General features: G+C 43.4%; 1 protein-coding gene across 1 annotated transcript; it reads left to right on the top strand.

Annotated features, from left to right (window-relative positions):
* Window positions 1-11,265: 11,265 nt before the first annotated feature.
* Window positions 11,266-11,787, top strand: LOC310865665 (dual specificity protein phosphatase 14-like; the record flags this gene model as incomplete). The annotated part of the gene is made up of 1 exon (XM_083774874.1): window positions 11,266-11,787. The coding sequence occupies one exon, from the start codon at window positions 11,266-11,268 to the stop codon at window positions 11,785-11,787; it is 522 nt and encodes a 173-aa protein (XP_083631000.1).
* Between the last annotated feature and the right edge of the window lie 12,240 nt (window positions 11,788-24,027).

Raw genomic sequence — 24,027 nt, 5'->3', positions numbered from 1 at the left:
GAGGTCACTGTTGCAGTTCTATAGGAACAGCTGTCTGGTGGAAGGGGTGGAACGCCTTGGAAACACATACACATGTAGAAAAATCCTCAGCATTACTTTAACTCTGAGAATGTACACATTTTCTACTACCATTTCTACTACTACTACTACTACTACTATCCCTGAGTTGAAGAAATAATGAAGGAACATGTTACACTGTATGTACTTCCCTTTTGACGGTATATTCAGGTTGTTTTTGTTGTTAACTATGCTGGCAGATATTTGTATGTCAGGAAGTCCAAATGCCTAGACTTTTAAGAAAATGAAAGATTTAATTTATTTTAATTTTATTTATTGTTATGATCATCATCTTTTTTTGCGACTTTTAGGTGAGTATTAGTGTGTGCTTATACTTTATTCTCTATATATGTAAATATTAATTCACAAACATGTTGTTAATACAACACAGGCATTGATTAAGTGTTGCCAACTACAGATACCATCTTTGATTCCTTCTGTGTGTATTACTGTACTACTATAAAGAATTGAAAAGGTTATGGCACAATTTTCATTATTCTAAATTCTATTCCTTTGCTGTTTCCTGCCACCTGGTTTCAAGAAAACTGGGAGTTGTTTAATATTTTACATCAGCGTGGGGTAAATGTACTGCATTACATCAAACTCATAAATATACAATATGTTACTCTAATGTGTTCTTTCTCTATTAGAGAGAGACAGAGAGAGATTGCGTGTGTGCGTGTTTCTTTAATGACATGCCATTGATTGTGAGTCAGTCGTTATTTTTTGATTTAATATATACATAATTTGATTATTGCCATAGAATAAAACTAATAATTTATTTTAAATCCAATCAATTGGACAGTTCTAGCGCAAAAATAATACACAGAAGTAGAATTCTTAGTTCCCCTGCAGAATCCCCAAGAGCTGAAATTAGAAATATTAAAATAATAAAGTCATTGAAATAGAAGAGCATCCATTATTCAGCTGTTACACACCTCAGAGTTGTGACTTGTTTGTGGTGAACTGCATCACCTGTGATTAATCATTCATCCACTCCATCTGTGTCCCGGCCATTTTCTGTCTGCTCCAGACTATACTCTGCTGTATAATGTGCTGTAGAGTGAGAGGATTGAGAGGCTTTGATGTCGTTTCTTTGCATGTTACTTCTCCATCGTGATGCCGCTATAGGGACACATGAACGTTTATTACAGCCACTGTCTGGCTTTATCGCATGCAGTTGTTTGAACTATTTCCCAATGCCCCATCCCGTTGTTTTATCATTGTTCCTTTGAAACACTATTCACTGTGCTGTTAGAATCTCTGTTCTGGAAGTGTGTCACTTTAATATGCTTAAACGTGTTCTCTGTCATACACAATCCTCCCAGAGACGTGACAGGAACATATTCTGAGCTGATCTGGGTGCTGCTCGCTTGTTGTGCTTCCTACAGTTTGAATGTTTGCTACACATTATTCTGACCTGATCTGGGTGCTGCTCGCTTGTTGTGCTTCCTACAGTTTGAATGTTTGCTACACATTATTCTGACCTGATCTGGGTGCTGCTCGCTTGTTGTGCTTCATACAGTTTGATCCCTGGAGGATTTAGGTTTACTGAACTGTTACTGTCATGTTTCACTCTGGAAGGATGAAAGCTTCTGCAAAATTCATTAATTATAAATGTGAATCACTTTGACGTGTTCAAAATGAGCAGACTTATTGACACTGACATAGTTCCACACATTAGCCGGCACAAATTACAGAACCAAACGTGTAATTTAGTCATTTAACTTTTAGAATAGTACTCTCCGCAAGTCGGCGTGGATATATGTGCCAGTGAAATGCTAAAGATTGAAAACGGATTCTGCAGGCTTTAGCTAGTAGTTATGACAGCAGTAGGGGACAGAATAGGAGAGCCTGTTCAAATCTATGTTCCAGGATGGTTGTCATGTTAGTGCTGTACCAGCCAAATGATATTTCTATTAATTTCAAGTCCTGTTGAGCGTCCGGGCACAAAATGGTTCACTATCATTTAGCACAACACTGAGTTTGGGGGGTGTAATTTTGTTTGGTCTAAAACTGAGCACTAGAGGCTGTTATTATTTGGGGAATTTGACTAAAACTAAGCACTGGCACAACACTTGATTGTGTCTCAGAGCGGGAAATCACTAATTGAGCTGTTTATCTGACATAATAGCAGCTTCTATACCACAGGACAGGACACACACAAAATGATGCAGTCATGCATGTACACGCACGCACACACACACTCACACACTCACGAGTACACACAAGTATGCACCCTCACACACCACACACTATACAGTACATACTGTACATATGCACACTCACTCATATGTATGTACGTACGTACGTACAGTACAGTACGTACGTACCTACGTACAGTACGTACACACACAGAGCGTAGCAGCAGCTCTGTGTCTGATTGTCTTACCATCAGTCATTCTACCAAGTGGTAATTGAAAACACACACCCCCATTCCCTGGCACCCATTACAAATAAAACACACTGGGGTTTTCCCCACAACACAAAGCATAATAACAAATAGACGCAGAGCCCAGTAACAGAGAATGAGAAGTACGCTGTCGTTTTTGGCAGGACTTGAAGAGAACATGCTCCCCGTGATTGGTGGGGGTCCAAATCCATTTTTCCGAAAAGGGAAAAAGAAGAGAAATATATGTGTCCCTGACAAACAGACACAGTGCTTGTCTCAGATCCATTCATAAATCGTCAGAATTCTGAGCTCCGGTCTTTGGAAAGTCTATTAGTTCCGAATGTCTTCTTATCCTCCCGTTTCTCAGAATTTTTCTTTTTAAACTCAAAGTACTGTATGTCAAAAGAAATCAGGCGAACACACACACGCACGCAGGCACACACGCACGCACACAAAAATATACTCATGTACTCAATTCCGCAAGTACTGTACCAAGAAAATATAATCACAATGTGCCACTGTTTCTCTCTCTCCGTCTCTCTCTCTCTAGTGCACACACACACACACACACACACACACACACACACACACACACACACACACGCGCGCTTGTGCATATGCTGTACACAAGTGAAAACAACAGGTTTCCCCTAATGCCTATCACATGTGTATGGTACAGACACGAGGCATTTAGATGTAGTGTGTTTTAATCATGACCTGGAGCTACAACAGGAGGAGCTTAGAATGAGAACACCTGCAAACAGCCCCCGCGTTGCAACCATGCGGTCTGGCTGCATTCTGTGCACATCTAACCCATTCAGAGAGAGAGAGAGAGAGAGAGAGAACGAGGGGGGAGGGAAAAAAAAAACAAGGCGAGGCTGACAGCCGATGATTGATGTTCGCCCATCACACCGGGCCTGACAACCCCCCCTCCCCCCCACCTCCCTCCCTCACTGCATTAACAACAAAGTCACCAGTGTGTGTGTGTGTGTGTGTGTGTGTGTGTGTGGTGGGGGGCGGTTGGCGTGGGTGCAGGGCATGCACCCACGCCGTGTGTGTGTGTGTGTGTGTGTGTGTGTGTGTGTGCGTGCGTGTGTGTGCGTGTGTGTGTGTGTGTGTGTGTGTGTACCAGACAGAAACCCATTCAATCAATAAGGTACAGCTTTCTGAGCCATGTAGACAGATTGCTGACTAGACATGTGAAGAGGTGTATGGAAGCCCATTTCACATGTAGATTAAAAACGCTGCATGGTAACCTTTGGTGAGGTGTGAGTGAGTGTTTACATACGACAGGCCTTACACTGGTGTCAAGGTGCTGCACGGGACACAGGACATACGGCTCTTGATAGACATAAAGTGGTGTGGGGGCGAGTTGGACATGCAGTTGAATCGCTAAGGACAGTGTCAGTACCATTCCTGATGTATACTTTACCGCATGACGGTGCTTTAGCCCTTATCAACAGCATGCAATGCAGACCAGTATGGACATTTACACATACTGATGCTGTTGCCAGCCATTGTCGGACCTGGCGTTGGTCGCTTTGTCCGACGATTTACTAATTGTAATCCTAAATCTAACCCTGACTCTAATGCTAACCCTAACCCTAACCTCAGTCTTAACCAGCCACGTAAGTCCCCTAAACTCATATATTAACCGGCCATGATGTAAGTTATGTTTCACAATGTTTTCGCTTCGGCGGCAGTAATGTCACTTCCGTATTTCCTACTCACCTACTCGCGGCAGGCAGTAACTTAGGTTGAATACTAGCTCTGCACCAGGGCTTCCCAAAAGGTAGATCACAGGCTGTGCAAGTAGACCACATGACATGGCCCTAAAAATATATAATAATAAAAGAAATCTGACACTTAAGGCTACTTGATTGATTGACATCAAAAGGCCTGTGCAGCTCAAAACCACAATGCAACACTTTGCTTTCAAGAGTGTTACGCACAAACGTCAGTAGCATTACAATGTTATACAAAACAGTATCTTATATGTAAAGCCAGCGCTGCTATTCCAGAGCCCCTTCAGGTACATTTTTTAACTATTTTCAGCAATGGGATGAATGTTTGGGTAGGTAGATCTTGTTGAGCTGGTCATTTTGAAAATAGCTCTCAAGTCAAAACAGTGTGGTCACCCCTGCTCTGCACGAATGGTCATTATCAGTCAGTGTTCATTTTGACAGGAAATTCTGATTTAGTCTTAGTGTTTTGAATAACACCATTTAGTTTTAGTCCTATTTAGTCATCTGAAATTGTTTAGTCTTATCGTCTTATAGTCGACTAAATATCAAAATCTTAGCCTTTTATAGTCTTACTCAACAGAATAAACACTGTTGTCAGTTGAATCCTTTCTGTGAACTATTAAGGGATAGCTCTCTTGCTCACATGTACATGCCTAGTACCAGTATGCATTCTTCCCATTATGAGCTTCAGTGGATTTTGACTAGAAATCCAAGCCAAGTTGCTGATCCTGGGATTGAAATGTATTGAACTCATTCTAGGTCACTCATAAAAGCTTCTGTAAAATCACTTAATTGTAAATGTAAACCACTTTGACGTGTTCAGAATGAGCAAGCTCATTCACAGTGACATAGATCCACACATTAACAGACATAAATGACAGAACCATGCTTGTAATTTTGTGATGGAAGTCAGTTTTATAATTGTACTCTCATTAAGGATATACATGTGCCTAAACGCTTAAGATTTACAAAGGGATTCTGCAAGCTTTTGAATGCCAAAATACTGAGTCTGAAGGGGTTAAATTAGCCTGCAGTTTTTTGCCCACCAGGATTTCTATAATAGGGAAGAGAAACACATTTGGCAGAGGAGAAACTCAGAATGTGCTGCATGTGTTTTCACATTATCCCTGTTGCAGATATTTACCGGTAGAAACGATTGAAAATGAACAAAGTGCTCCAAAGTTGTAATATTGAAAATTACAAGCGGCCCCTAGAGGCCTTGCTGCTACTTAAACCTAAAACCTAAACATGTATTTATTTATTTTCTTCACGATATTTTGTCTGGTAGAAACGTATTGGTGGAAAGCTACACAAACAAAACCATACATTACGAACATACAAACAACCCCTACACAGTGGTCTCTTGGAGCACTCAATGAATGCTCCCATGATTTCCTGGGGTTTAGTCCCCAAAGATCACGGTGACCTTTGTTGCATGCCATCTTCATTCTCCATTTTTATATGGTTCTCTTCTGTCCACTACCTGATAAAGCAGAAGCACTGAAACCACCACTAATTTACAGAGCCTCTCAGTGCACTCTGAACAGCGTATTACACAGAGTAGTAAAGTGACAACATAATAATAGAGTATGTGTCGTTTTACCAACCATGAATTATACCTTTGCCACGGGTTGGTACAAATGGACAATAAATCAAACCTTACACTACCAACAGAAAGTGTAATGGTAATTGTTCACATGCACACACACACACACACACACACACACACACACACACACACACACACACACACACACACACACACACACACACACACACACACACAAACCCACACACGCACGCACGCAATTGCAGACCCCTTAGCAGCTAGGAAAGGTCTACTCACCTCAATATTTTAAAATGACACTGTTCTGGGGGCAGAGTGCAATGGAGCTGTCTGACAAAACCCTCCATTCTGGCTCAAATATGTCACAGTTTCCTTCTAACCAATATCCTCAAAGTGCAACTGTGGCAATTTACTAACAACAAAGCCCATGGTTGACAACAAAACAAATATGGATTCCCCACGCAGCAGCACCTGAGCTGTTCATATCTAAACCAAAATGTATACATTTGCTTCTTGTTCTCATGAGGAGCTGACGCGAAGGTGAATTATTTCTTTTCTCGTCCCAACAGATGCTAAATGGGAGGCAAGGATCTCCTGATTTGCATCTTTAGTTGCTTTGTTGATTTGGTAAGATGCATTTGCATTTGGAAACGGATGTTGTATTTTGACTGGGGAATCCCAATTTGCCTTTGAGGAGGAGAACACGGCAGAGAAAACACTGAGGCGCGATGTACTCTCTGCCCTCTGCTCTGCTTTGTACTTGGCATAATACTGTAATGTTCATGCGTGTGTGCATGTGCGTGCGTGTGTGTGTGTGTGCATAACAGAGAGAAAGGGTATGAGCAAGTATAATGACGGATCATTATCAGATATGTGTGTGTGTGTGTGTGTGTGTGTGTGTGTGTGTGTGTGTGTGTGTGTGTGTGTGTGTGTGTGTGTGTGTGTGTGTGTGTGTGTGTGTGTGTGTGTGTGTGTGTGTGTGTGTGTGTGTGTGTGTGTGTGTGTGCGTGTGTGTGTGTGTGTGTGTTTGTGTGTGTGTGTGTCTCATTTGTTGATCTGAACTCCATATGAGCCACTTTGCACCTCTGCTATCTGCCACATTTAATCACAGGCAGGAAGTTAAGGAAACAACTGTCATTGAGCCAACAGCAATAAACACTCAACTCGGTCCCAGGTCTAAGACCTCCCTCCGCGTGCGTGCGTGCGTGCGTGCGTGCGTGCGTGCGTGCGTGCGTGCGTGCGTGCGTGCGTGCGTGCATGTCTGTGTGAGTGTGTGTGAATGAGGCTGTTTTGTGCATGTGTGTGCATGCATTTATGGGTGTTGGCATGACTGTATCAGTGTCTGTGTACGTGTGTGCAATCTGTGCACGCAAATGCGTGCAGAAGCAAATAATGATCCAATAACATTTTTCTTTTTCATTTTTTGCTCAGGGTTTGGCATTCTCCAACTGAGACTGATGTGACTTTCCAAGTCATTTCAGTTCAAACGACACTAAAACTAACTTGGTCAAAATGTGTACAGTATGTAGGAAACATCCTGTCTAAGCTTTTCTGTAGAAGCTACTGCTTAACAAATGAGAGCCAGATGAGCGAACACTACACAGTAAAGTCCTAATGCATCCATTTGTAACTCAGAGAGTGTACAAATAGGCTCCATTTGGTCAAATGTGTACACTCATACTTTTGTTTAGCGATCCACTATACCCTCTGGCAGCCACAGGCAGGGACACATCTGACCTCTAAAAGGTCATTGAGATGAGGGGAAAGTTTATTTTATGGTTTAAAGTTATGATTAGGAAAAATATATTCTGATTTGGGTTAGGATTAGATTAGATTAGATTAGATTTAGGGATTGGGGTTGTAATTATGCCAGATGTATACGTAGATATCTTTGATGTGAGACACTGGTATGCAGAGTATAACTTTAGGGTTTGGGTTAAAAATGGCATGCGAAAAATCCTAAAATGTTTAAGTACATTATAGTAATACCAGTGTGTGTGTGTGTGGTGGATAGGTTTGGTGCTGCAGAGGCCTGGGACCTGCAGTCTCACAGGAGGTGGTCAGCTCTGGCAGGTGCTTCTGCGCCTGTGTGTGTGTGTGTGTGTGTGTGTGTGTGTGTGTGTGTGTGTGTGTGTGTGTGTGTGCGCGCACACTCTTGATCTGCTTTGCACATTGCAGTGAGGAACCCCTGGCCCAGGTTATTGGCCTCCCAGACCTGCCTTTGCTTGCATTTTCCATGGCGTGTAATAAAGTGTGTTTGTGTGATTGTGTGACGTGTGTGTGTGTACTGTATGTGTGCCTTCATTCACACTGTTCTCTCTCTCTCTCTCTCTCTCTCTCTCTCTCTCTCTCTGTGTGTGTGTGTGTGTGTGTGTGTGTGTGTGTGTGTGTGTGTGTGTGTGTGTGTGTGTGTGTGTGTGTGTGTGTGTGTGTGCACAGACAGCTGGAGTTCCATTCATACGGCCTCTTTATGCAGTCCTACAGCACATAATGAACTGTGCCTCCCTCCGAGCAGCAGGAGCCATTCTAACTCACAACACACAAGTCACAGGAGCTAGCACCTCTTAACATTTTACCGCCAAGCTAAGGACCAGGGCACCGTTGCGGTTTTGTTGCAAAACAGATTATTTCAAAAAAGAATAAAAAGCAACCCCGGAACTGGCTCCAAAGGCTTTGAAGATGATCAGACGCCGCGCCAATATAAAAATGACTTGTGGACTGTTTGTTCTCCTAAGTTGTCCCTACAACAATCGCTTAATAACAAAGTGCCAGGCAGAGAGGGACCTCATAGCTAGCTAGCCGCTAGTTGCTTCTGCCGCTCCCCTCTTTCTCCCCTCAGGGGAAGATTTGGCACCTCCCTGTAAAGCCCGGCAACGAAATTACCTCAGCCTAAACCTGTCAACAGACCATTACAGCCCACGCCGCCTATTACAGGCTGGGGAAAAAAGGGGGCCAAAGCCATTGTAGCGCAAAGGTGTTGGCAGATATAGGCCATAGGAATGTGGCAACAGGGGCATTTGTTGGCAGCGTGCGCTTCTCAATACACCGTTTTTTTACGTTCTGTGGATTCTCTTATCAGCACGCTTAATAGAGCACGGCAACGCTGCGATGTTGACGAAATGGAACTGAAGAGATAGCGAGCAAAAGACAAACACTGCCAGGGGTTAGAGTTAGACAGCGCGTGATTGAGACGTTCTGGAATTTTTAAAGAGGGAAGATGATTGCTATGCTTTCAATGAGGCACTCAGACCCCTCTTTCACAACAGCAGAGATCATTTTAATGTTTTCTCCAATACAAGCCAATGATAAGAATAAGAATAACACAAGGTTTTGGTGGAGATCTGTTCACTACTTATCACGCATAAGCTACAACATTATCCCTAGCCGACTTGTGATGCGTTTCATGTGACTCAGTTCTGTGATGGAGTGTAAATTATACTTCAAGTGTGTGTTCTGAGGATTCAGCTGTGGCTCCGGTCCGGACCACTGGTTGCTAGTGATTTAGTAACAACCTGATGTCATTATAGTGTTTTGTTTTTAAGAGCATCGCTAAATGAACTGAAAATGTCACTGAAAATGTATTTGAGCATCCACTGATTGACACTGCCAATTGTGTTGTTTGGAGCAAACCAAAGTGAGTGAATTACCTCTATGCCACGCAGATGCCCTGGTATGGTAATTGATTGACGGGAGAGTTACTGTTGAACACTAAACGTAATTATGATGAATATGATGAATTAAACAAGACAGCAATAAAGCCTTTTACTTTAGTTTTCACTGTTATAGAATAGGCCTACATACATTATATTTTTTACCTACAGATCCAACAATACATTCTATGACAAACTTTGTTCTGTTGACAGGTTTAGTTACCAATGGATAATATTCAACCGATCAACCCCCTAGTGGCCAAAGACGTAATCTGCGTATTAAATCATTAATAAGGTGATAAACAAAGAAACATGCAGGAATGAAATAGTTAAACACAATACACAAAACAAATACAGCACATGCAATCCCTGTCTGTACTAAATATATGCTTTGACAGGTGATCTCCAGTGAGCTTTCCTCAGCACTATACACTTACAAAACACCCTGAAATCCATTCACATCAGGGCATTCCATCACTGCACTCCAACTCCACAGAGAGACGTGCGTGCGTGTGTGTGTGTGTGTGTGTGTGTGTGTGTGTGTGTGTGTGTGTGTGTGTGTGTGTGTGTGTGTGTGTGTGTGTGTGTGTGTGTGTGTGTGTGTGTGTGTGCGTGCGTGCGTGCGTGCGTGCGTGTGTGTGTGTGTGTGAGCGAGCGCGCGCGCGTATGTTGGTGTTGGTACTGCTCTGTTGTGTGTGTGCGTGCATGCATATAGGGAGCAGGGGAATGCAGCATTTACTGTCCATCCCACCCCACCCACTCCGCCCCACCCCTCCCCCAGGCCCAAACCCCAGTGGGGGCCGTCCGTCATACCTGGGGGCCCGTGAATGGAAGGCCCGCTCAGGTAAAGCGCTGTTGAAACAAATCTGCGGCTGCCTCATGACACGCACTGTGAAACTCTCCACAGGTCATTTACAACGCTGACAGGTTTCTGCTCTGCTCGCCTGCTCACATCGTTCCCCGGACTCATTGCGTGTGCGCACGTGTGTGTGTGCGTGTGTGTGTGTGTGTGTGTGTGTGTGTGTGTGTGTGCGTGTGTGCGTGTGTGTAAGAGAAAGAAAAAAAGAATCACAGAAACACCAAGAGACAGAGAGAAAGGGAGTGACCAGGTTTGAAGAATGCAACGCGGTATCAGTCGGAGGAGAGAAAGTGAGAGAGAGTGAGTGAGTGAGTGTGTCAGAGAGATAGAGAGAGAGAGAGGATGATAGAAAGCGGCTGTGATGTATATTAGCAGTGGTAGAGAGTAACTAACTACATTCACTCATGTCATGTCAAAAACCCTACTTAAAGTACAATTTTGACGTACTTTTCCTTTCCTAGAGGTTCGGGCGACTACACGGCCCTAGAGTTCAGGCTGCTGTGTCCTAACGCCGTCGCCTACAATACGTTGCACCGCCGATCAGACCCATGTGTCTGAGTCTAAATAGTGTTGAGGGCAGCGGGACTTTGTCACAGTACCCGTCTGTCTGTGTCCCTTTTATGCCCATATATGGAGATCATCTCTATCGGTCAGGCCTTGTCCCTTTTATGCCCATATATGGAGATCCCTGATGCATGGAATCAAGTTATCAGTCGCCACAACTGATTTCAGTCATTTGGATTCCATAGAAGCCAGCGTGTCTTCTGTGAAAGCATGCTGTGCACTGAAAATAGCATGTGTTGTGAGCTTGTAGATTCACTATTTATTTATTATTAGCTATTTTAAGATGAAAGAGTTCATCTAACTAGCAATAGCATTCGATATGTCACCACATTCAGCGTAACGCCAGGGACGTGACGTTTTCCGTGTTTTGGTCAAGGAAGGATCGAGAGACTATATTATTAATTTATTACTATGGATTAGATGGAGACAACATGACTGCATCACAGATCACTTCCTGTTTGTATGTGAGCGGCCTGGACGCAGCCCTCAACCACATGTTGATCTCCAACAGGAACATTACTCTCATCATCAACGCCAGCGACCTACAGGTATCCTACCCACACCCAGGAAATGTAGAGATCCTCCATGTGCCCATTGAGGATCGACCCCACCAACCACTAGCTCCGTACCTTGACACTGTGGCTGACAAGATCCACAGCAACCAATCGGGTAGCACGTTGGTTCACTGTACGCAGGGACGCAGTCGATCTCCTGCACTGGTCATGGCCTACCTGATGAAGTATGAGAACATGAGGCTGTGTCAGGCGTGTGATGTGATGATAGACAAGCGTCCCTTTGTGCGTCCCAATGCCGGCTTCTGGAGACAGCTGATAGACTATGAGATCAAACTGTTTGGTAGGAACACTGTCCGGATGGTGAAGACACCCTCTGGAGTCCTACCAGAGGTTCAACACCACAACCCAGACACTGATGCATACTGTCTGAACACCTGACATCAACACATACTAAGTCCTGCCCTATGCGGGAGCTAACTATCTCCGTAAACAACGCCCTGGTAAAGTCTGTCCCGACAGCCAGGAACCTTGGTGTTGTCCTGGACAGTCAGCTCTCGTTCAAAACACACATCACAGCTGTCACTCGGTCCTGTAGGTTTACACCAAAATATGGACAAAGCGTTCCCCGGGTCTAACATGAACGTAAAATGAAGCCTGAAATCCCTTGCATTCTAATGCACTGTAAGTCGCCATCTTTCAAGATCAGCCATTGGCTGGCCCAATGCTTCACCATCGTAGATTTATCGGCTTTATGAGTTACGCTGATGTCATCTGGTGGCGGTGGAGGGTTTGGTGGTGGGGGAGTTGCGGTGCGGCGGAATTCCTGGAGCCTCCGTGTTGCCCTTCGTAGTGCGTCTCGGTCAAGTGGTGTCCTCTTCCCCATTTCCTCAGCTTCGCCAGGTTATACAATCAACCAAGTTCTAAAAGCAATTCCATTGTCATCCATAGGGGGCGCCGCAAATGCGAGAAATGTAACCGTTTGTCGTAAAAACATGAATTTTGGGGGTTAAATCCCCTCCGAATCATCTTATATCAGTATATGCCCATATATGGACATATCGTTCGGATGGGGGTTCTGGAGAATCTGGACAACTGTAACCGGGGTTGCTTATATGGTTACCGGTATGTGTGAGTCAGAGTGGTGTGACTGTGGCGTATTGGGTTTGTTTATGATTATGTCTGGCCGTGTGCCAGCCGCAATCTTAATATATATATTTAAGTATGTCATTTTATTTTATTTTATACTTAGTATTTTAGGTTTTTCATTAGTCTATCTATGGAGTTACTCATTATACTCCTCTGTGCCACCTGATGTGGTTAAAACTATGAGGATGTTTAGCTTGTGTATATTTGGTTTCTTTTCATTAGCTGCTATAAGTTTCTGAATGATAACAGAAGATATTATTTGGGGCTTTTTTTGCCTTTCAACCCCATAAGGGTTGGATTGGGGGGTCAGATCTACTACAAATGATTCCCGAGCACGGCACGGCTGCGGATTACCGCTTCAAGAGATGGGTCAAAGTTCACTGTGGTAACGTGTGTGACAATTAGTAGGACTTTGACTATTGATAGATGAACAGTAGTCTGACAGGAAATGAGGAGAGAGATGGGGGGGTGACACGCAGCAAAGGTCATCGGGATCGGGACTCGAACCTGCAACAAGCTGTGCCCAGATGGCTACATCAGCTACATCAAGACCATAATAATACCTCCCATTACATTAATATTGAATTGCATTGCTTACATGTTGCGCCCGATGCACCTCAACAACCTGGAAATGTATATTGAAGAGAAAAGTGCTTAGGAGAGACGTAAGGGGGGGTTTTATAGAGAAAAGTGCTTAGGAGAGACGTAAGGGGGGGTTTTATAGAGAAAAGTGCTTATATAGGAGAGACGTAAGGGGGGGTTTTATAGAGAAAAGTGCTTAGGAGAGACGTAAGGGGGGGTTTTATAGAGAAAAGTGCTTAGGAGAGACGTAAGGGGGGGTTTTATAGAGAAAAGTGCTTAGGAGAGACGTAAGGGGGGGTTTCATAGAGAAAAGTGCTTAGGAGAGACGTAAGGGGGGGTTTTATAGAGAAAAGTGCTTAGGAGAGACGTAAGGGGGGGTTTCATAGAGAAAAGTGCTTAGGAGAGACGTAAGGGGGGGTTTTATAGAGAAAAGTGCTTAGGAGAGACGCTGCGTGTCATAGAAAAAAGTGCTTAGGAGAGACGTAAGGGGGGTTTTATAATTTAGGTCTTCATTCTTAATGCGCTCTTGTGTGTCCACATTAATACAGATTTGTAACACATATGTGGGGGGGCACACGCACGCGCACGCGCACACACACACACACACACACACACACACACACACACACACACACACACACACACACACACACAGACACAGTGCCTCTTTAAGTACAAAATACTTGTTCCACCACTGTATATTAGTCATTGGGAGGCAATGTGCGAGCGACCGCACTGTGAAAACAATGATCAGGCTTTCAGCAGCATGGGAAAGCTATCAGAGATGGTATCTCCACTGGCCTGCTCTGTTGTTTGGTTAAGGAGGAAACGGCTTCCTGAGGTTCTTTCTAAAGATGATGGACCATGTTGCCAGATTCTCTTCTGTTTTTGTGGTAGGTGACCGGTCATGTTTGAAATGAGAGTCCATTCCCCTCATAGCAGTTACATTTATTGAAACAAACAGAGCACAGAGACATTGCTGGGGAGGTTCCAGAACAGTGACAGTGGACAGTGGTTTACGCAACTTGACTGAAGGACAAGTGTGGATTCAATCCAACGTTTCTAAGTGTTTTTGGACCGCTCTGTCTTCGTTCCTCCTCATTCTCCTCTCTTCCCTCCACAGTCCAGTTTAACTCTTAACAACGAAGCCAGCCTTCTTCACCAGCTTGTTCAGAATGTTAGTGTCCCTTGTGTTGACGCTTCCCCACCAGCAGCCCACTGTTAAAAAAAAAGGACACTGCCCACCACAGAGTAGTAGATAAGGGAATATCTGCAGCATTCTGCTGAAGGACCTGAGCCTCCTAAGAAAGAACAGCTTGTCTCTTCCTGTATAGACTAGGACCTCCGTGCTGTTGGTCCAGTTCAGCTTGTTGGTTATGTGTAGTCCTAGGAACTTGTAGGTATCCACCATCCACCAGCTGGTGGTCTATTTTTGCTCTGGTAATTAACTTGGTCTTGCCTAAAGTGGGGTGCATACATTGGTTAGACATCCTAACAGTCCAACAGGCATTAGTCCGATAACACCATTGCGTGGCTGGTTACAACTAACCCGTGGCCCGGGTTAAAACTCACCCGTGGCTCTTGATATGTGTGGCAGGTTAAAACTAACTTCAGTTTTATTTTCGGAATGGTGGTTAAAACTAACCCATATGTGGAAGGTTAAAACTCACCCGTGGCAGGTTAAAACTAACCTGTGGCTTTTTGTCGGACTAATGCCTGTCGGACTGACCAAACACATGCACCTGCCTTAAGTATGTTGAACTGAAGGTTGCTGTTGTCACTCAACTAAGCTCTCCATCAAGACGCCATGTTCATCCTTGTTGTCCTTCGCAGCAGACAATGGCAGTGCAGCTTCTGCGGCCTGAGAGTCACTAACAGCACGGTGCCTTGGGGTGCATGCTCACTGTGTTCTGCAGTGTGGTAACCCGTGATGTAGGCCACCAAGGTGTGGTCCTCCGGCATCACAGAGACCTTCTCATCTAGCCGGTGTGGTTCAATGTGTTGAGGTTGCTGTATATGAGTTGAACATGACTCGTATGGTGTTGCCTGGGGTATCCAGATAGGCTCTGTTAGGTAAAGACATTGTAGCCATTGTTTAAATAACTACACTCTGTCCACAGTATATTCACGTGAATGGATGGATATGGTCTTATTTGATCTTGTGCACGTCTTGACATGCCCCTTATGTCAGTTGCTGACGTTATAGCATGGCATGTGTTTTGAGATTTGGCCCTACTGTATAAACTGCAAGAAGAATTTTTGCCCAGTCATTGTACTTGGTGAACGAGGGAACTCTGACACTGAGCAGAGAAAGATCCCACGCAATAGTTATTTTTTCTAATTACAGTATCCATCTCTGCATCTGACACAGCTCTGACCACAGTCGAATCCCCTTGTCTTCCTCTAAATCGCTGCCATGCCGCTCCAGAGTGCTCTCCGGCTTCAATTAACGTCTGCATGCATCAGTTTCAAGCCCACGGACCTCTGCTCCTCTTCCGCCGAAAAACGAAAACATTCACATAAGAACAGACAGCTTAAACAGGTGCCATGGCAACATAATGGCCGCCAGGGCTATTACTGCCTCACGCCTCACTAACAGTCATAAATCATCCTCAAGTCCACAAAGAGAACGTTGTGGCTCTCCACTACCCACCTCCCTCCGACCCCCCTCCCTCCCCGGTCAATAATCGAGAAATTGCTCTGTGTTACTCGTGCCGTGGTGAGCAGAGAGTTGAAACTGTCTCGCCAAAACTCTGCAGAGCGGGCTCTTGACGGCCATATTGCAGGGGGATCCATCAGCGAGTGCGATATTGTACCTGCTCAACACCTGTTGGCCTCGCACAGGTTTCATCTGATAGTTGAAGGTAAAATGCTAGTCATCAGAGCCATAATCATGCTCATAAAAACGCAATGGGGGCCCTTTGTGCTCATGCCAAATTGTGATTTGTGTCGGACTGGTGTGTGGTGTGTGGGAGGTGTGTGTGTGTGTGTGTGTGTGTGTGTTTGAAAGGGAGGAGGGAGTATGTGAGCAAGAATGGTACCTCTTACCTTCAGGCTTATGTAGTAGTACATGTGTAGTATACATAGAGCTACACTCACACACACACACCCTCAGTTTCTCACCCATACCTGCACATCTCTCTTTTTCACATTCTCTCACTCACTCACGCACTCACTCACGCACGCACACCCACCCACCCTCATACACAAACACACCTGGGAACTCCACTCTCAGAGGCATATGTAATGGCTGGGGCAGCCGGGGTGAGGGAGGAACACTGGGGAATTCTCCTGGGAATACAAAGACAAACATTGTACCACACTCCCTTACAATTACACCAGGTGAGTAGGGTGATAAAAGGGTGGGTTAGGGGGGCAAGGGATAAAATTATCCCCCCCAATATTAAAATAAGCCCTCATTTCTAATAATAACAATAATACGCTCCACACAGGACATATTACACATTCACAATGCGGGACAAGCTTTCAGATTGCAGCTGTTGAAAAGGGAGATTTGAGTAGCTTGTGAAATGGGCCATCATATCTGCTTCATCATATCTGGCTGTCAGCAGTCTTACAATGCACAGAGGTTAGGATAATGGGCTGCAATAAATGGAGCAAGGAAGCTGTGTGCGCGCATCGAAAATCCTCACCAGGTGCTTGATACCAAATACAGTGTAACATGCAGGCTTAGGGTTAGGGAAAACTTCTTTTTTTTTTGTATTGGCAATTACGCAGTCCATGTGTGTTAAATGATGTTCAAACAAAGAAATAGATCTACAAGCTCAGAATGTGTCACGGTGCATTGAGCTCGTAGTTTGGCTATTTTGTGTTTTGAACAGGGCTTAAATCTATGGTTGATTGATTGGTTCAGTTCATGTGTATTTAATATCGACTTGTTTGCTTGTTCATTGTATAATTAGTTAGTTATTTTGATATATTGAATTGAGCGTTTCAAGTTGTTTATTTGTATTTATTTGTTCACCTAATACAATCTTTAATCAAATCTAATAAAAAATACACAAAGCTATGGGTATTTTGAAAAGCACTGTGATTGTATTTCGTTTTTTAATTTGATTAGAAAATGTTACACTTTGACAAAACATCGGGAATAGATCTCTCCGAAATTGGTATAGGCATCGGACCCAAAGATTTGGGTTAAACTAAGTACAGTACGATAACAAATTCCTGTACAGCTTCTTTACATGGTACAATAGTTTTTAATTCCGACTCTCAGAACCGAGCATGCCTTCATGAGTCAGTGTGTTCTGTACCCAAGTCCTGGTGGACCTCTGAGGATTTACAGTACACTTAAGTCGTACAATCTTGTATAAAAATACCAGCTCTACAAGCTCACAGTGCATTGCATTTAGGTATAACTTATATATGAAAATACAATCCTGTTAATGTAATTGAATGTGTAAACATTGAACCAAAACAGGAAGATAAAAAAAGATTTGTTTTTATTGCCGTTTTATTTTATTGCTGACCAATAGTATACAAAGTTATCTAACACATTGTTACTAGGACTACTGTGTCAAATACTTATTTTTCTATCACTTGGTTTTGACCTGTGTAGATGTAGAAAAAAACCAAATAGGAAATGACAACATAAATAAAATCACAAATAAAATAACGTAATACAGCATAAAACATAACAAACTAAAAGATCAGTTGCAGGCTACAGTATTCTGTTCTTCTGCATTATGTAATTTGGCCCCAAACGGAATGATCCACATTGTTTATCACCCTTGATTCACTTTCAATCAAACCATCACACTGAAATGATTACACCTGTGTGAAATGAATTAATTAAATGACCAGTGTGAAATTAAAGCCACAACATTCACTGTGCTCAAACTTCAGAACATTGAGTACAGCAGTCACTGTCAAGTGTCTTACTTAGGCAGATAAAGACATAAAGAAATAACTGATATCTGCCGTGACATACACCGTATTGTAACCCTGCATGATAAGACGGACGGACTGATATTCATGAAATGAAGCTATTGACAAGAAACAAATTTAAATCTCAAAGTAAAGTAAGACTTTAAATACTGTAGCACTAGAAGACAAATGGAAAACAAATGGTATGTTAAAACTCAACCTGTAGTCATTAATACAAAAAATTAAATACAAAAATGTTTCGGAAAATCTCTCCACATATTAGCTGCAGATGCTAGACTTGCATACAACACACACACACACACAACTTCCTCTTCACATGTTTTGACAATAGCAGCTAGGAAGTTACAGAGCTCGTGGAACAAGTGAGCGCTTGTCTTCAGTGGACGCTGGGACTTTACAGTACAACAGTGTGTCTGTCAAACCTTCCACTCCAGCCGGTAATCTAATACTGAAGCCATTAGTATTAACAGCCTTCCTTCAGGAGGTGCAGCAAGGCCCCGTGCATGCTATATTAGCAGTTTTCTTAGCTTATTTACTGGTTAAGGATGAATGGTGCATAATCTTGCATTCATAATCTAAAGTTTCCTTTGTGTAGTTACTGGTTCAGTGTTTATGGTGGTGATCTACATTCACAATCTACAGTTTGCTTTTGTTCACTGGCGGTTAAGTATGAATGACGGTAATCTCCATTCATAATCTACAGTTTCCTTTGTTTATTTACTTATTACTGGTTAAGGCTGAATGATGGTAATCACTCATAATCTACAGTTTTCTTTGTATATTTAACCTACACTTGTTGTGAGAAGGCAGTGGTACTGATTTGTTACTTTTCAATTATTATTTTAAAGGTACAGAATACAACTGGTAAGACAGAAAATCCTGTTTCACCATTTTAGGCTGGAACCCCTTTTGGTGTTAACATTATGTTATGCTTTAGCTATTGAAAAATAGCAGATCTACAAGCTCATAGCGCGCCACCGAGTGGCGCGCTAAGAGCTTGTAGGTCTGCTATTTTTGAAAAATCAAAGAACGACTGACATAGAAACATAGCTTTTTCAGAAAACTGTCAGGATGTAGAAGACATTTTTAGAATCTGATCTCAGGTCAGAATGGGTTAAGGCATTCAGGTGATGCTCCACCTGCTCCAGGCCAACGGTAGCAGGTAAGAGGCTGCCTGCTTCTCAGTGTCATCGGGATGGTACATTTTCGGTTTACAGTACGGCTATAACAGTACGGGACTATAACAATGGTCCGCAGCAAGGACCGAGACATCTCATCGTTTTTGGGGCATCTCCATTCGCTGTCTTCTCCTGGCTAGCGCCTCCCGTTTCTTCCTCTCGATGTCGGCCACAGAGCACTTTGCTGTCGTCTGATTGGTGACAAGGACTGGAAAAGCCATGCAAAGAGGAAAGAAAAGCGGGTGAGCGGTTACAAAGAAGCCTGTCGTTTAGCGGAAACCACAAGGGTTCCACGGAAAGAACTGTCCCGACACAGAACGCATTTGTCAGTCCTATGATCTCAGACGGTTTGATTCACTTTAATGTAAACTATGTCACTCCTAAAATAAAAGCAGAAAAAAAGCAATTGGTAGCGAGGGAGAATTACGGAGAGTAGGCAAATTCTCTGGCTCAAGCATGTTCTGTGGGTGTGTGAATGGATGAAACCAAAAGCAATGTCCAATTCACTGTCAATGAGGTGGGTTGTGTTGATGGCATTTGAGTGGTTTCTAACTACGGGAGGGAGCTTTTCTTGCACAGTTATACGGTATATTGATTGATTGGTCTATGATCACAGAACAACCATGTGAATTCTATTACATTTTGGATGAGCCAACCTAACAATGGTGGCTGTTCTGTGAGAAACAAAGAAAAAAAACTATGCTGTAAATGTTTCCACTGTTAAATGAACACATACGCTGCTGTTACACCAAAAATAGTGACTCCTGTAATGATGGCAAAGTCTGGAAGATCTAACAAGGAATTTACTATGGTTTGTGTGAAAGCAATATTGAAAAAAAATTAGAATCACCAAAACTTCTAATGAGGTTTCTTTCAAAGGAACTCATCGCTGTGCAAGTACAGGGGGCCGTCACACATGCAGCGTGTGCGGTTTCTTTTTAATTATTTATTTTTACCGATAGCAGCTAAAGTCCTTGTCATGTCTGTCTGTCTATCAGTCCTTCCTGGTACATACACCACGACTGACCACTTTCTTAACACGCTGAGGACGGCTCGACACTGAAATTAAAAAGTAGTAAAGTACCATAAGGGTTTTTTAACTGGTAGTCTTGCCTGAAGTGGCAAAATGGCCCGGTTAACGTGGCATTGCCCCCTTATGCCTAGGACAGAAAAATATGGCATCAGTTGGATTCTAATATCTGGTAACCTACCAGTGCACCCCTCTCATAAACAATTGCCCTAATGGCCGTCTCTCTAGCAAAGGAGTGTGGCTCAAGTTCCACTGCAAAGTGGATAACTTTATAAGTAAACATGCAAATTTGGATAATGTGTTTAATTGAGACACGTGTGCTAATAGGGCCCAGATGCAGAGATGATATGCACAAAGCTTACCTTTGTTGCTTCCAACCCCTGAGTCAGACAGAGTCCTCTTGAATGATGAATGGCCGGAGTTTTGTGTGGGCCTGGCTGTTACTGTGTGGGGCTGGACAACCACGTTAGCTTGGAATGTTGCGGATGACTCCTTGAGGTGGCTAAACGTACCAAGCACCTCTAGGGTCCCTGGGTGGCTCTGAGACATCACTGACTGGGGGGCCCGGGCTTCAGCACCTTTGAAGGGAGTTTTCCACCCCTGTTGGTTTGTAGCTATGGGCAATGAGTTAGAACGAACAAAGGTGCAAGATAATCGTCTTTTAACATCGTTGGTGCAATTTATAGACCTTGTCGTCTTCATCGACAAAGGTGTGATTACATTCTGTTGGCAGTTTCCTTGTTTTCCTTGGCAGGTGTCAGATCTTGTTTGCTCTAGCTGTGTGCTGTAGGTCTTCTCCACGGTTTCACACAGCTGGTACAGTAGGTCATCATCCATGTTGTCCCACGTTGTGTCCTTATCTAAATCAGAGGCTACACTGGAGGGCTGGAAGTGAGGATTGGACTCTAGCTTGAAAGTGCTTCGATTACTTGTCTTTGGCTTGGGACACGGCTCCTGCAGGCTCCTGCCGTTTGGCTGAGGGGGCAGATGGGAAACCTGACCGGCAGAGCTGCTGTTTGTATGAGGCTTACAATCAGAGGGCTGTTGACTGGTGGATGGTCTCACACTAGATGTGGGATTCTGCACAGTGTACCTTGGAGGCTCAGAATGCTGGCTCATCGCCTGCTCAAAACAATCAAGGAGCAGCTCGTCGTTGTCCCAGTCGTCGTCTACATTGTCACATTCAGCCACGGCAACATCTGAGGATGACCGTTCATCCGTGGTAGGATTCGCCCCCACTGCATGAGGGCTTTTAAACTGCTGACTGCTCAAACCCGCCGAGATCACTTTGGTTTGTTGAGGTGGCACGCCATTGTCCGCGGAGGTGGCCTGAGCCTCGGAACAACCCTCTTTTTCCTGCGAGCGAGTGGTGACGGAGGAGGAGCCCTGGCTGCTAAGCCCCCCGCTGATTCGCTGAGGGGAACTGTCGAACATAGACTGGAATTCCAACTCTGTCAGTGTGGCGAGGAATGGTACCTGGACCCCCACCTCACTCTGGGGAGGCATCTCGGTCAAGGTTGTTCTCAGAGAGGTCTCCCCCTGTTCACGAAGGTCGTTGTCAAACTTTCTGGCCAGTTTCATGAGGTCCTCTGCATTGCTTTGCCTGTAGAGTTGAGAGAAAGATTTAGGCCGTGATCAGACAGGAACACAGCATCAGCTCATCAAAATTAATATAGTGCAAAAAAAATGACAAGGAAATTAAAAAATAATTTTGATTAGTAATAACATGAAATATTGTCAATCATGTTCATCAGGTGCTCCCCATAAGTGGGGAAAGAGGAATAGCATTTATTTCACCTCACTCTCATTGAAAGGCAAACTAGGTGTGTGTGTGTGTGTGTGTGTGTGTGTGTGTGTGTGTGTGTGTGTGTGTGTGTGTAAAGCACTCAATAACAGATCATTAACTACTGGGGGGAACGGGGAAGACCAGGGAGAGTGCAATACTGTAATACTTGATGCTCTTGATTTATTTGCACACTGTGGTGTAGGATAATACATGTATGCATGTATGTATTTACAGACAATTTGCAGATCTACAAGCTCATAGCGCTGCACTCTGTAGATATAGTTTTTGGGGTCCTTGAAGAAGAAACAGTTTTTTCATAAAACTGTCATGATTTACAAGACATTTTGTAGAATCTGGTCTAAATGGGTTAAAGTTTTGTTTTAAGAATTCACATTGTCGATGTGCTTTTTGTGGCGTTGATTCAGAATAATGATATGCAGCCCCCCCCCCCCCCCCCCCCCCCCCAGGGGGTGTCCAGACCTTGGCTTTAACCCATTTAGACCCGAGAACAGATTCTACAAAATGTTTTAATTGTCTTCTAAACCATGACAGTTTTATGAAAAACCTCTGTTTCTATGTCAGTGGTTCTCAAACTATTTCATGTCAAGGACCCCAAAAATGATATGCAATTGGCCACTGACCGCCATCCCAAAATATGTTGTTCCAGGGACCCCCCAGAAGCAAAGATTCGAGTTAGAAACGTTCGATCTGAAAGAATATACATTCAAAGATTTGCCGCTAAGAGCTTGTAGATCTGCTATTTTTCAACAGCTGCTAAAATAGAGAATCTTGAGCCTCAAATGCTTTACTCACCTGATGGACTTCTTCCTGACTTGGGGGTTTTCTGGTGTACAGGTCATCATGGCGCTGTCACCCATCCACTGCCTCCAGGGAGACACAGGGCCAAGTGGTTTTCCGTTCTGTGGTAGACAGACACCACACACAAGATTCTTCATTTCATTCAGTTCATTTTAATTTGGTTGCATTTGTTCATTATTGTAGTTACAATGGATAAATGAACATGATTTTAGAGTTACAAATGGATAAATGTACACCAACAACCAGAGTGGAATAAAATTGTACATTATTTTGTGGTGCTCAAGGTGGACTAAGCTCAAGGTTTTACACATATCAGGAATATTGGAGGAGGCAGGTTCAGTGAAGGTGTAATTACTGACCTTCGGCGCAATGCGATTGACAATCTCTGATATTCCTATCACCCTATTGTCTCTGGGCCCGTTCCCTGAAAACAACCAACAACACAATTGGAAAGTCTGAGATGTTAAACAATCAATGCAAGATCAAAATAAATAAAAAGGAAGGTCAAATTATGCAGCCTTCGTGTGTGCAACTGTGCATATCAAGAATCATGAATCAAGAGGGGTTTCCTGAGGCCTAACATAACAAATATGAAATAAAACATGAAAATGTTTTTAATGGCTTAATAGCAGTCGTACTTGTATTGGGTGATGTAGTATCCCAGATGATGTCCTGAGAGAATGGAACATCTCCATTGCCTGGAGAGTCCCCATGGCTCCAGCCGGTGGACCAGTTATAGCCCTTGTTGGGGGTCTTTAAACCTGACAGTGGTGGACAGTAACAAATGCATTTACTTGAGGAGTACTGTACTTAAGTACTTTATTTTATTTACATTTTTGGATACCTGACTTTCACTCCACTACATTTCAAACTAAAGACAAATATTGCACTTTTGATGTCTAGGAAGTGAAAAACTACATTCAAGTACAGTAATTCAAGTACAGTGAAAACAGCATGTCACGCTCACGATTGATTCATTGATTACTAACAGTTTGCAAGAAAAGCACGAGGTACAGTTCCATACAAAAGGATGCTAAAAGGATAAACCCAAGAAAGCACTATATATGGCTTGTTTCCATTGTTTTTTCCCCCACTATTGCCGATATTTATTTACTATAAGAAAATTTACTTATGGGGAAATTTGTCATTGTTAATTGTCTCATCACCATTCCCAGGTGTCTCCTATTCATATACTTGATGACGTGAGCTCTGCCCACTTTACATTGTCC

Source organism: Protomyctophum parallelum, assembly GCF_964188405.1.
Source record: "Protomyctophum parallelum genome assembly, chromosome: 10".
Taxonomy (NCBI): Eukaryota; Metazoa; Chordata; class Actinopteri; order Myctophiformes; family Myctophidae; genus Protomyctophum; species Protomyctophum parallelum.
The sequence above is the reverse complement of the archived record's forward strand: the minus strand, read 5'-3'. Positions and strand labels throughout refer to the sequence as shown.